This window comes from Chinchilla lanigera, unplaced genomic scaffold, assembly GCF_000276665.1.
Source record: "Chinchilla lanigera isolate Chin_1 unplaced genomic scaffold, ChiLan1.0 scaffold00031, whole genome shotgun sequence".
In the NCBI taxonomy this organism is placed as follows: domain Eukaryota; kingdom Metazoa; phylum Chordata; class Mammalia; order Rodentia; family Chinchillidae; genus Chinchilla; species Chinchilla lanigera.
This window is the reverse complement of record NW_004955432.1, coordinates 2,570,119-2,584,175: the sequence shown is the minus strand read 5'-3', so window position 1 is coordinate 2,584,175 and position 14,057 is coordinate 2,570,119. Positions and strand designations below refer to the sequence as shown.

Genomic DNA, 14,057 nt, shown 5'->3' with positions numbered 1-14,057 from the left:
ACTAAGAAGTGTTCATTATAATAAAGGATCATATAAATTTTTATCATGTGATAAATCAGATAATTTTAGTCATCCTATTTAGCTTTGATTTGTATAACTTTGAGACATGGTAACACTTCGTTGTTGCACTTTGTCTTTGAAAAATGCTTTGAAACTACTTTTCTTTAGTAATCTGACTCCTTCAAACTCTAGATCACATACTTAGATTTATAAGGGTTGTTTAATGCAAAAAAAAAAAGATTTATGCAAAACATTTACATGCATCTCACCCCTCATGTTAATGATTATACAAAAGTGAGAGGGGTGTGGTGGCACGTGCCTGTAATCCCACAACTTGGGAGGCTGAGGCAGGAGGATCGTTGGGAGTTCAAAGCCAGCCTGGACTGCAAAGTGAGCTCAAGGCCAGCCTAAACTGCATAGAGAGACCCTGTTTCAAAAAGACAAAAAAAAAAAAAAAAAAAAAAAAAGATTATAAAAATGTGGAGAGGAGCATGCAGGGGAAAATAAATGAAGTAAGATGTTGGTCCACGAGTATAGTGCTCATGTATGCGTGCAAAAACTGGATCAGTAACTAAAGAATCAAAACGAGGGAGAAAACACAGTTCTGTAAACTAGTGGTTTTTTGAAATAAATATTTTTTCTATAATAATATTTGTAAGAAGTGTAATAATTTGCTTTTAAGTCTTATTACTGTACAGTTATCGATCTACATTACATTTATATAGCCTAAATACTAATATCAACTTAACACTTTTTCAGTCTCAGAAAATAAGTGATTTTGAAACATGAAGAAATCTTAGTTTATTGCTGTTATTTTGATACTACAGCTAATTACTCGTACATGTTTCTGTTTGCTTTTACTGTAGGGTTGCCATCTGCAAATCTGGCTGCACCTAATCTCACTGTGGAGGAAGGAAAGTCCATCACATTGTCCTGCAGTGTGGCAGGCGATCCACTTCCTAATATGTACTGGGATGTCGGGAATCTGGTTTCCAAGCATATGGTAAGGCTTGGATTGACCTCTGACTTAATACAGAGACAAAGAATATTTCAGTGTGTGAGACTGTATTAAATCCAGTCATGACCAGCTCATATTTTGTAGGCTCAATTATAGAAATTTGCAAAGTATTTTTGATGCACATTTACATTCCATTTATTTTTAATTAGCAAAGACTAATGCATGTTTGCATTTTAATTATGTATGCCTAATAGATGGAGAGTCTGTAACCCTAGTGAGCTCTTTGTGTCATCATGAACAAGGAAATTCATTTATCTTCTTGGTCATTTCCCTTGCAGGGAGATAGATAGGAGCTCATGGATTAAGTCCACTTCACAAATTTAGGAATTAGAACATAGAGAAATGCAATAACTTCCATCAGCCTGAGCCTGATCAGGTAGAGAAGATTTTCTACACACACACACACACACACACACACACACCCCTTTTTTTCCTAACTAGGGGAAGGACTCCAAATCTTGTCACTTCAAGATCAATCCTAATTGCAGTTATTTTTGTCTGTTCATTCATAGAACGAAACAAGCCAGACGCAGGGCTCCTTGAAGATAACTAACATTTCGGCCGATGACAGTGGAAAGCAAATCTCTTGTGTGGCAGAAAACCTTGTAGGAGAAGATCAGGATTCTGTCAACCTCACTGTGCACTGTACGTAACGGACCAGCCTGTGTTTCAGTAGCAGATGATCAGGGACATTGCCGCATCTGTGGAGGGTGCTCTGGGTGCTATTGGAGCGTGCTTGGAAAGCATATTGTGGTGTTTGGTGCTACTGAGCTAAGAAATGCCACCAGCCTCTTCCACTGGTTCTATTTTTGCTTCCTATCTCTTGCTCACACGTTTTCTTTTGAGCTTCTTTTCTGATCTTGAGCTTATTGCTTTATGTCCGCCCTTGTCTTTTTCTAACAGAATGTATTTTGAGCTGATTATTTTCTTTTTACTTTGATTTTAAATTCTGATAAACCAGTTTCTAAAAACTTCTTCCTCTATAAAAACAATGTGAAGCTTTCAAGTAGCGATACCTAAAGCTTTTGCTGGCTCTTCACCAACACTTGACTGTGTCATTGATACAGTGCAACTTTATTAGCTTCACATAAAGTTTCTATGAGAAGGTAAGAAGCATCATATTTAAATCACTGAGAGTTATAATCTGCTAAAAAATTTATTATTCTTGTCTTAAACTTCTAGGTGCCTTGAAGCTATGCTATAAGATATCAGTGCTTCTTAGTTAAGCATAAACATGCGTTGTTTTCTGGTATTTCAAATATAATAACATATCTTCAAATACTAGACTGCAGCGTTAAGTGTGAACATGTATTAAATGAAAATCACACAGGTACTTCACATTGCTGTTGAGACTGAACTCACAAATCATGATCTTTGGTCATTCTCAGTATCATCGCAACACTTTGAGGATACTGGACTTAGAATTTCTCATCATTTTGATTGACCCACAAGCCTGAGGTCAATGTTATTCCCAAACATATGTAACCAGCTTACAGCTTTATGCCCTAAAGTCACCACCTCACTCAAAGCTTGTCTAAACTGGTGGAAGGGATAAGTGGATTTTGGGCAGGGGTCATGGGAGGTAAGTATGGACTTTGCCCATGCTGTGGGCCCTTCTGTGGCTGGTTTATAACCAGACCTACATGTATATGCATCTACGCAGGTGTACACCTTACTCTAAATAATGGAGCTCCCATATTGTGTTTAAGTTAAATTTTTATAGAGGGAATCCATTATATATTAAAAGCTATTTTGTTTTCCAAAGACTTTTTAACGAAGGCCTTTGAGAAATATTTGGTAAGGCATACAATCAAACTTTGCAAATTTAGATTTTGTAATTTTATATTTTCTCAAGTGAGGGACCCTGAAACAATACACATTTGCAGAATTAAGTAACTCTACATGCCCAGTGGTGAGGAATTCCACTGGTAACTGGAAATCTTTCTGAAGATTGTAAAAGTTAATTAGATTCTTTTCCAGCTTTGCTTTTTCTTTGGTAAATTCTGGAATGATTTATGTGAACACAAAGAGGGCAGCGTCAGATTATCTGCTTTCCCTGAAAGATGCTTGGACTGTCTATGTGATTGTCAGAGTTAAAGAGTTGAGCTTATCTCTTAAAGTTTAGATAAAGAGTAGAAGGAATAAGGAATATTAACAACTGAGATAGCCATTGGAAGACGTCACTCCCAGTGGTTCTGTCGGCTTCCATGATTTACACTTTTTCCTTTTGTGTGCTAAACATGTACATTGAAGAAACCATGTATGAAGGCTGCTGGATTAGCCTGTGTGCTAAACATGTACATTGAAGAAACCATGTATGAAGGCTGCTGGATTAGCCTGTGCCCCATCCCAAGTCAGTCTCTCTCAGTAATCTTTACCGACTGACCTGACCTCACCAGACTTTGGTTTCTTTACAGGACAAACATTGGGTCTTGTCTTAGTTACTTTTTTTTTGTTGCTGAGACAAAATACCCAGGACCCAGAGTTAGAGGAAAAAGTTATTTGTAGGTCACAGTGCTTAAAGTTTACAGTCCATAATTGGCTGGCTCCAAGGTAGGTTGGCATGGCAGAAGGGCATCACAGAGGAGAAACCATTCATGGAAGGCAGAAGGCAGCAAAGCAGTAAAGTAGCAAACAGCAAGCAACAGCAGCAGCCTTCTTTCTGTCCCTTGCATTTTATCCAGGCTACACGCCCTTAGGGTGGGTAGCACTCACACATAGGGTGGGTCTTCCCGTTATCCACACTCAGAACTATGCCAAACCAATTGGTGGACTAATTTAGTAGTCATGTATCTTTGACCCCAGCATCACACAATCCAGATCCACCTACCTCTGCAAAGACTCTCCTATTACCACATGAAACTTTTCAGGGATATCTGGTCTCAGAGTTATTTATGTAATAATTATCAAAGGTAGGCCACATTAAGATAAACAATGATGAGTGATTTTGAGATACCTTCACTCAAAATAACTATTCTGTTAAAAGATACTGCTTGAGAATGTTTATTTTTCAAAAGCATGAAGTACTATATACTTAAAGATGAAATAATCTCTAGTCTGTTTTTTCAGGCTTAAATTAGACCTCAGACATTCAAAGGATCAAAACATTGACATCTAGAATCTAGCAAAAATGGGACCTATTATTATTTAATGCTTTTTATTTTATCTTATTTTTTATTTTTTTGGTTTTTTGAGACAAGGTCTCACTATGAGGTTCAGGCTGGCCTTGAACTCACTTTGTAGCCTAGGTTGGCCTCGTACTCCTGGATCTTCCTACCTCAGCCTCCTGAATGCTGGGATTACAGATCATGCCCTGCAATTCAATGCTTTTTAAAAAAAGTCTTTGATATTGGCAAGCAGTAAAAAAGAAAATCAAGGTTTCATACCTTATGGTACTCAATAGCATCAATATCAGCATTCATTGTTTTGATCAGTGTGATCTGTTTTAGAAAAATTATGTGAAAGTTGGGGATATAGTGTCTGCCTGGCAAGTGCAAGGTCTTGAGTTTGATTCCTGATGCCAAAGGAAAAAAACAAGGAAAAGAAAAGTTCTATGAGATCAGTAAAATATCAAAGTCATGTTTGTTGTTATCCGGATCACTTAGGGGAGATGTCTTTAGGGATTATTGGTGCCATGAAAATAGTACCTCTCCTTATGTTTGGTGGAGAACTTGTATAATATGAAGGACGGTGTATTAGAACCCCAAGCAGAGGCCGTATGAGCCATTTCTACCTTCAGAAATCTCTTACACCTGTCTGGGGCTGGTTCTTATGTGCACAGAAAGGCTTTGAAAGGGGCTGCAATGTATAGGTCTTAAACTGAGCGGAGCAGGGAGTCTCTCCAAAGCTCCCTGTGGGAAGTTAATTTAACCTCTGTGATGATACGAAGCAAAATAGTGGTGGGTTCCTAAGTTATTGGTTATGTGTTTTCTCAGCTCCGACATAGCCAACATTCAAAATGGTTGAATGACGTCCCTTATCAATGACACAGAAATCTGGAGACTGGAAGAATTCTGAGCTTTCTGATGCTATTAACTCTCTCTTTTTCAATTTAGTTGCACCAACTATCACATTTCTCGAATCTCCAACCTCAGACCACCACTGGTGCATCCCATTCACTGTGAAAGGCAACCCCAAGCCAGCGCTTCAGTGGTTCTATAATGGGGCAATACTGAATGAGTCCAAATACATCTGTACTAAAATTCACGTTACTAATCACACGGAGTACCACGGCTGCCTCCAGCTGGATAATCCCACCCACATGAACAATGGGGACTACACGCTCATCGCCCAGAATGAGTATGGGAAAGACGAGAGACAGATCTCTGCTCACTTCATGGGCTGGCCTGGGGACATCGATGGTGAGTATCCACAGCTTTTGCACTTGAGGAGAGGGCAGGGTCTGTTACCGCGCTCTTGACAAAATCATGTACGATAAAACCACCCCCAAGCCCAGCAATTTAAAGCACTGGGATTTAGTCTTGATTGTGGGTCTGTACTCAGCTGAAGTGGTTTTACTCCATGTATATTTACTCTGGAGTGCAGGGTGAAGAGATGGCAGACACACAGGAGACCTGCTTCTTAAGGCAAGCACAGGTTGTTAAGAGGACAACCAGAAACGTGCAAGGTTCCAAAAGGTCTGAGTTTTGGTCCGGAGTCCTGCTCCTTAGCCTGTAGGCCAGTGGTCACAACAAAGTCACAGGGCTAAGGCCACATCAAGGGGCCAAGATTTGTACTGCTCCATGGGGGTGATGGGAGATAATAATAAATACGCAAATAATCTTGAGTAGGCATCTGATATTCACAGGATTACTAATGAATCTATCTGAGAGTTCATGAGTGAAGCATTATTATTGTCTCTAATGAGATTTTTATACCCACAGTGGTGAAACCTATGGAACTGTGTTTTTTTGGCTCATGAAATATTTAAGATGAGTTTCTTACACTTTACACTTATAGCGTAGAATTCTGCATTTTCATCCACAGGTCAGAAGCCAGTATCGTGGACAGTGTTGCCAATTTGGCTTGCCTGAGTCAAGCCACCCGCTTATCAGTTCCTGACTTGGGTTTCTGGGAGTGGCGATGGTACCTAGTGGTTTGGGTTGGGAGAATGGTGCCTGGCATCTGGGATCCTCTCTACAGCTGGCCTTTGTTGTGCAGGGGTAGAAGGCCTCATCACAGCAGCTGTGAGCTAGAGTCACAGGGAGATGATCTGGCAGAAGGAAGGGAAAGTACCTGTCTGGAAATCTGAACTGAGGGGCTCCCTGTACCTGTTGGCTCACAGGGCAGTGCTAGGGACAGAGGAGATTCCTGCAGAGCTACCTTTGCCAAACAGTAAATAAAAACGAAATTATTCTCATTACCCTGTATTTGCTGACCATCTTTTCAAATGCACAGGCTTCCACAGTGTGTTCAAAAGGCGATTTGAATTATGTAAGTTTGATTTACCAGCAGCCTTTCAGGAGCACATAAAGCAGCTCATGTTTGGATGCGATGCCTGCACATCATGGTTGTTGCAGTCATTCCCATTAAATCTTCCTCCCCTAACTGGAGTGTAGCTGCCCGGCTGTGTGTCTGTAGTAAATCGCTAGCTGACTGTGTTTCCTCCTGTGTATTTTTGGGAATTGCAGCTTCAGAATTCAGGAGATTGGAGACTCTGGTTTGAAGCAACAGCTTTTGGTTTGTTTTTAATAAACTTCTTATTTGTGATTTTAAATGGGTAGAAAAATTACAGAGATAGTTTAGAGCTTCCCGAGACCATGGCCAGTATTTCCGCATGCTCACATCTTGCATTACAGTCGTACCTCGGTTCACGAATGTAATTCTGGGGGAATGAATTCTGCAACCAGAATTGTGAAAAGGATTGAGTCTGTGAACTGAAGCGTCACTGTACTGTGGTACATTTGTGTCCATGAGGAAACTGACATTGGGACACTGCTGTTCACTCAGCTAAAGGCTTCACTTGAATTTTAAAACCACCATGGCTTTTTGAAACCGTTGGTGGTGAAGCCTGGTTTGAAGTGAAGGTCTGGAGTTTAAAAGCCATCAGAAGCAGGGCTTTATCTTTTGATATCTGAACAGTGTGAAGTCAATAGCTTCTATTTTAGGTGGGATTTTGATGTATTTTCTTTGAATGTTTCTGTACGATGCCAACATTTGGTAGAGCTGAACTTATTCATGTGGCCTCATTTATTTTTGGTATTATTTCTTTTACTTTTAACCTAACTGATGATGAGAAAGTGTTGTTTTCTGGCATAACAATAAGTTCAAGTCTCTCAAATATTTTCAGGGAATAATTATTTATAAAAATGCTGATTTTTTCCCCTTTATTTATTCAAGAACCATCTAGGAAAGGGTAATAAATGGAAGTGGAAATGGCAGAGAGTTGGCCTAGGGTGATAGTGGATATAAATGGCCCTAATGGGTCATAAACCAGTGGGACCAATTTGAAATTGTGGGATGGAATCTTTGTGGGTATTTGTGAGAGTCATAGCATTCAAACAATGACCTTTCTTACAACTGCTTCCTTTGCCTCTTAACCTCTCTTAAAACTAAAGAAAAATAAACAAATAGAAAAAACAATTCCTTGATGGTACATTCCAAGTGAAGGACAACAGGTTAGGTTTGCCTTCACATTCCTTCAGTATTTCTGCTGTCATCATACAGTAATTGATGAAGTTTAGCTCTCACAAACCTTTCGGAGACATTTCATCTACTGTACTTTTACCAGAAGTGTTTTGGATGAAATTCCTTTATTTTTAATTTTTTTTTCACAGTGGAAGTTTCCTGTCTTAAAAGGAAACAAGCAGTCCAGGCTCACCATGAAGCAGGCTGCCTGTCTACCTGGAGCTAGAAAAATTAGGATGCTAGCCCTGGTACCCTAAAGGGTGTGCTGCTCATTCAGCTTAGGTCAGTGGTGGTGAACCTTTGAGCAGTTTCAAATGAGAAGAAAAAGCTGGCTGTGGCATGAGTGCCATGGGCTCACCTCCACAGGTGTAGAAGGTCCCTTTGGAATGCATTTTTGAAGCAAGGGAATGAAAAGTGTTGAAAGAGATCAAAACACGTAACCAAATAAACAAGAGCCACCAGTGAAGATGTTACTGCTCTTGGGGAGAACTCTCAGCCACTGAAGATTTTGCTGGTCATGACTGAGTAACAGATAACCCTTTGTTATTTCGGAGTACAGACGCACTCTCAACTGAGAAACATCATGTCCCACCTGAGTTCAAAATCAAAACGCTGGGCTTGATCTCATGGCCAGCTGCCTCTGCTTCCCACCTTCAGGCTGGTGTGATAGGCAGCGGGTCGGGTCGCAGTCCCTGTGGTTTTAGCCCCTTTGCTGTGTAGGTGGAAGAAGGTGAGGGTGTGGGCTGGCAGGGAAGTTTGTTTGCTGGTGGTTTTGTGCTCAGGGCTGCCTTCACCTTTTATGCCAGGGCCAGGCCTGATCCCCCGAGCCTTCTCTGTGCTGGGAATATGGCTGAAGCTCTCAAAGTGTGCTGTGGCAGACTGTGGTAGGGGAAATAGCACGACAGCACTTCCCCAGAGAAAATTTCTTTGTTAGTCCTTTCTCATTTTTCCCTCCTCAGACTACTTAAAGTCTCAAGGTGAGTCAGATGTTTCAAAGTACATGAGCCCAACTCACAGGCAGGTTGTTTGTTAATTCCGCATCTGAGTGCTTAATGTCCACTTTGATGTCATTTACTGTGGCAGGGAGAGTCTGGCTTAAGGTCCTGTTAGAATCTGGGGAATTTGAACCACATAGTAAGTCTGTGGAAGGCTGAGAAGTAAAGGGTACAGGGCCGTCCCTCGTAGTGAGTTACAGAGCCCGAAACTATGTGAATGCTTCCTACTTCTCAGAAAGGCAACAGAGGTGAGGCACAGGTCTAGGGGCCCAAAACAGCCCCTCTTCCCAGTGGAGGAAACACTCCAACAAACCAGAAAGAGGAGGGTGAAATGTGGAGAAGCATCGGGGCTTTCATTCCTGCCCCTTCTCCTCTCTGCGGTTGCCTTCTTCCTGGCTCTCAGAGACCTGCTTCAAATCCCCAGGGACACTTGGTCCCAATACCAGTCAGGCGCCAGCTAAAGGTCTGTGGAAACTGCAGGCAATAAGTCTACAATAAGGGAATGGGTGGGATTGTGAAGACTGCATTTTTAATGAGTTAAATGCCCGTCACTTGCTACTGATTCAAATGACTTGCTCAGTGCTTACATTTGAACCTGGAATCTTAAGCATAGTTAGGCCACACTCTCCACAAAGGGCGGCTTGGGCATGGCAGGAAGGTTTTGTGTCTTGGATTCAGACCTGATTCAGTCTCATGACCTGTGTGGCTTGGAGCTGTTTTTGGAGTGAGTTCCAGCACCTACTTGGGAGGTTGTTGTAAAGTGGAGCACACTGGGAGTGCCCACTGTTGCCCCTGACACCTTGGCAGGTGCCTGCCCGCTCCTGTGGATGTTGCTGGTATAATACAAAGATGGGCAGTTCTCACCTCCCTTTCTGCTGTTAGAGAGAAAGTGTCTGCCCAGATGCTTGTACTGCAGCACTGGCTTTTCCTCCCTTATCTAGAAGCTTAGGTTTGTCGTTTTACTGTGGAGCATTCTAGACTTGGTCCTCTAAGGAGAAAATGGAGTCAAAGCTTAGTTTCTCAGAAGAGTGGCTGAGGGTAAGCACCCTAGGGTGTCTGAGCTCTTTCCTTTTTCCCTGTCCTCTTTGTAATGGAGCCTGGAGGTGTGTCACTGGGGTCAGAACCCATCTCCTGCCTTCATCTGTAATAGTCATTTTCCAGGGAAACCCTCTTCTCAGTATTTTGATGTCAAGCCATTGCTTTATGTTTCATTCATTCAAAAATCATTATCCTTTGTGACTTTTTGAAAAATCAATTACATTTATTGGTACATTTTAGGAATATATAATGATCACATCCATCATAGGGAATTTATACCTGTACATGATATAACTTGATTCTATTTTTTCCTATTCCCCTACCCTCCCTTCTACCTCTTTCCCCCTCCTTGTTTACAGAACTTTGTTTCCATTAGTCCTTTTCTCATCAGTTTTTTTCTTTTCCCTTCCTTCCTTTCCCCCTCCTCCATCCTTATTTCCCCTTCCCATTTGAACATTTTCTTCCTATTTCACAATATCTATTATATATTTTTGTCCTTATTTACACTTTTAGTTTCTCACACCAGAGAAACAAAGTGGTATTTACACATGTGCATCTGGCTTATTTCACTTAAGAGTATGTCTTCAGTGTGCATCCATTTAGCTAGAAATGTCTCAAGCTTATCCGTGTTTATGGCAGAGTAGTACTCCATTATATAAAAACCCCACGTCTTCTTTATCCGGTCATTGGTTGATGGGCATTTGGGTTGTTTCCAGGATTTAGCTATTATAAAGCTTGGTGCTATAAACACGAGTATGCATATATCACTGTGGTCTGATGTTTTTAAGATTCCCAGAAGGGGAATAGCTGGGTCGAATGGAACCTCTAGTCTGATTTGTTGGCATTGATTTCCACGGTGGTTGCGCCAGTCTACACTCCCACCAACTGTCAAGAAAGGTTCCTTTTTCCCCACAGCCTTTGTGGCTTTTGACTCTGGTGAAACTTAAAAGTTTTGAACCAGGTTTCTCAAAGTTTAATATCTATGCAAAACTCCTGGGAACCCTGTTAAAATGCAGATTATGGTTCCATAGATCTGGAAAAAGGCCAAAAATGCTGCATTTAAAACAGACTTTCTGACCCAGTCCATGGCCCACACTGCATTCACTGCTGCCCCACAGAGCCTGAGGGAAAGGGGTGCTAGAGAGACTATTCTAACACCTGTCAGGTTCAATTCCCTGAGTCTCTCTAAAGATATCAGATCATGTCAATGACCAAAAGACAGAAGAGATGCCCTATAATTGAGTTTGGCAAAAAGTAGGATGAATTTAATACGTGGCTCATGGAGGTTTAGGAGAGAGAAGAAAAAGTTGAGACAGTGGTTGCAGGCACATAGATGTGAAGCATGAGGGGTTATGTAAGGGTTTTTCAAAGATTCTGATATATCCTATTTAGCTTACAGGCCAAAAATAAAGACATGTGCAAGATGAAATTGATGCCTTCAGTGGCTGCTGCTGGAATTCAATCCTATACATGGAAAAGTATTTTCATGAACAGGCAATAGTGAAGAGACAGAGTGGAGATTAGAAATGATGAGGATTTTCTTTTCAGCACAATTTGAAGCAGAAATGAATAGCAGAGAGATCTGTCATGATTCTGGCATGAGAGAGAGACCTGGAGCCTTCGTTAATGTCTTTTGGTCAGATAGCACAAGTTCCAAGCATCTTGAAGGTCAGCTGTATCTCTAAGTGTGAACATGCTGGTTAGACATTGCCCAGTGGTTTAGTGTTGTGCCTTGGAACCAAGCTCCCGGAACCTTGCTTTAAAGCTTCCTATCCTTTAGGCAGTGCGCAGAGAACGTCTCTCTGGCCCACTCATTCAGAAAGAATGTCACAGCGGGAGAATGTTCATTCACACAGCAGTGGGAGGTAGTGACTTATGCTTCCTAATTCAGGAGCAGTTGTCTCCTATGCGAAATGCATGTCAGGAACAAACTATAAATATTGGAAGAGTTTTTCCCACAGCTTCTTCTGTGCTGGTTTCTGAGAAGTTCTGGGATGTCTGGATGGACTAGCACTCTTGCAGCACTTCGAATTGTCCCCAGCTATCAGATTTAGATTCAGTGCACTTACATAGGCCAAAGGACACAAATTCCTCCCAAAGTTACTCATTGAGAAAATGTATCCCCCACACTTGTTCCTTAGACCATTTGTTGATTTGTTATGACTCATTTATTATTATTGTTCTTAGGGTGAAAGACAGGAAAGTTCGTTCTACCTGCTTTCATGTCTTGAATAACTGAGACAAGTAAGGTTGGCCACAGGCTCATAATAATCATGATAATTAAGACTTATACTTAAATAGCTTTTTATATCTCAAGAGGACTAATGTTAATTAATTATGCTTTCTGAAACTCCTGAGGAGTTGCCAAAGCCAATGCTATTATCCTCTCCTGTCCTGTGGAATCCTCCTTTGTTACACAAAAAGTAAAGAGATTCCCACTGCTGCCTAGCAAATTAGTGGCTCAGGCAGAAATGAAATCTAGACATCTGAATCCTCCATTGTAATGGTCTAAGTCTGAAATAACCCCCAAAGTCTCATGTTCAGAGATGGAATTTTTAGAAGGTGACTGGATCATGGGGCACTGTATTCTTCAGTGGCTTAGTCTACTGATGAGTTCACAGCTGATTATATTGTTCAGAGGTATGGCCTGGTAGGAAGGGGCGAGTCACTGGGCCTGGCCTGTGTATTTCATGCCAGGCTCTTCTCTTCTCTCTCCACTTGCTGGCTGCCATAGGACGAGTGACTTTGGTGTACCATGCTTTGCCACCATGGCAATTCTGCCCTGGAGCCAACCAACCATGGACTGACTCACCACAGAGCATGAGCCAAACTAAACCTTTCTTTGTAGTTGTGTCAGGTTTTTGACTGAGTGGCGGGAAAGCTGACTAAATATCCTTGTTTGGGGTTCTGGAATTTGGTGTTCTGTTAAGGAGGTGAGGGGGGAAAAGGACCTGACTGCCTAAAGCTGAGCACCACACAGTGGAAAGCATTGTAAGGAGGAGTTTGGTGAAGAGAACCAATAGTTTTATACAGTTTTATCATGAGGAGTTCTTGGAAATATTTTGGAAATGGAACTTGTAGACAGTCTTTTTCTTTCTTTCTTTTAAAGGACGTCAGAGAGTGAGACTAAGAAAGCTGAAAGGAAGGAAACAGATGTGTTTTCCTGGACTCATCATTATTTTTATCCTGGTGGCAGAATGCAGAATGACTTCTACTGTCAGGCTACCTCTCTCTTCCCCATTTGCTTTTTTAATCCTACAAATGTGTTTTTCCTTTCACTCTAGTGTCTTACTATTATCAAGTCAGAACTTACTCATGAAGATTTACATAAAATACTAAGATTTACTTAGAAACTGTAACAGATTAGAAACTGAAAATAAAAAGGCCTTCATTTTAGGTCACTTAGCATGTGGTTAAGAGGATGGTGAAGTACGTTTGAAAAAAAAATCTGATTTCATCTTTGATATTTAGAAGCTTCACAGCCTTAGTGGATGGCCTCTTGGAAGTGTAGACATTGCTTGCTTAGTCTGGAGCTATTGTACTATCAAGCTGTCCTTTTCACTTGGAGCTCTTTGGACCTGTTACTGTCTTCCCATAATTCCTGACAACATTCCTCAGGTCAAAAACAAAGCAAAAGGGTGCATGGCATTCAGGACACTCATTAGACTCCTCTGAAGGCAGTGTTTGCCCCCTGCACTAGCAGCGCTCGGTGCTTGGCCCTCATCTTGTCTAAGTTGTGAAGGGACTACAGCCTCCATCCTGCACTGTGGAGGGATCAAACTGCCTGCCACCTGTTTATAATCCCTTTAGGTTCAACAGAGTTTCCAGATTTCCGTACTTTATGCCTGAGTTTCTTTTCCAGAAGCAAGTCACTTCTTGCTGCCCAGCGAATCTGCTATTTCTTCCTTGATGAGAGCTGTTCAGGTAGCATCCCAGGAAACATAATGATACTCTCAAATCTCCACTACAAGGGCATGATTCACTCACTTTCTTGGAGGAAACAAACCCTCATAGCCAGGGTTTGTTTTTGCCCCATTTAAGCCCTAAATCTCTCCAAAAGGGCTCTCTTCTTAAATTCATCGCATCACAGTATATAGCAGTATATATCAAATATTTAAACTAAGTAAAATGAAGCAAAAATTATAATTAAAAAGGGTGAGATATTCTCAAATGTGTCCATTGCCAGAAGCCTAAAAGGGGAGTGTTAATTTTTTTCTGTGTCTGCGTTTAATATGAGTGATGGGGAGCTCCTGCATTTCATGAACCCGCAATCCGTGCATCCTTCCCAGACCCAGGCTGAACTCCCTAGGCCTTTGCAGGCTGTGAGGCATTTCTTTCCTGTGGAGAGCACATCCTCTGCAGAGGTACATGGTCTTCCT

At 41.4% G+C, this 14,057-nt stretch overlaps 1 protein-coding gene across 5 annotated transcripts in view; it reads left to right on the top strand.

Annotated features, from left to right (window-relative positions):
• The window catches only part of Ntrk2 (neurotrophic tyrosine kinase, receptor, type 2), a 345,349-nt gene that overhangs the window by 45,456 nt on the left and 285,836 nt on the right, over positions 1 to 14,057 (top strand). For all 5 annotated transcript variants that reach the window (XM_005387932.2, XM_005387931.2, XM_013516029.1 and 2 more), the window contains exons 6-8: positions 867 to 1,003; positions 1,531 to 1,663; positions 5,074 to 5,379. In XM_005387932.2, coding sequence (XP_005387989.1) covers positions 867 to 1,003; positions 1,531 to 1,663; positions 5,074 to 5,379 — 576 coding nt within the window. The remainder of the gene's footprint in view (positions 1 to 866; positions 1,004 to 1,530; positions 1,664 to 5,073; positions 5,380 to 14,057) is intronic.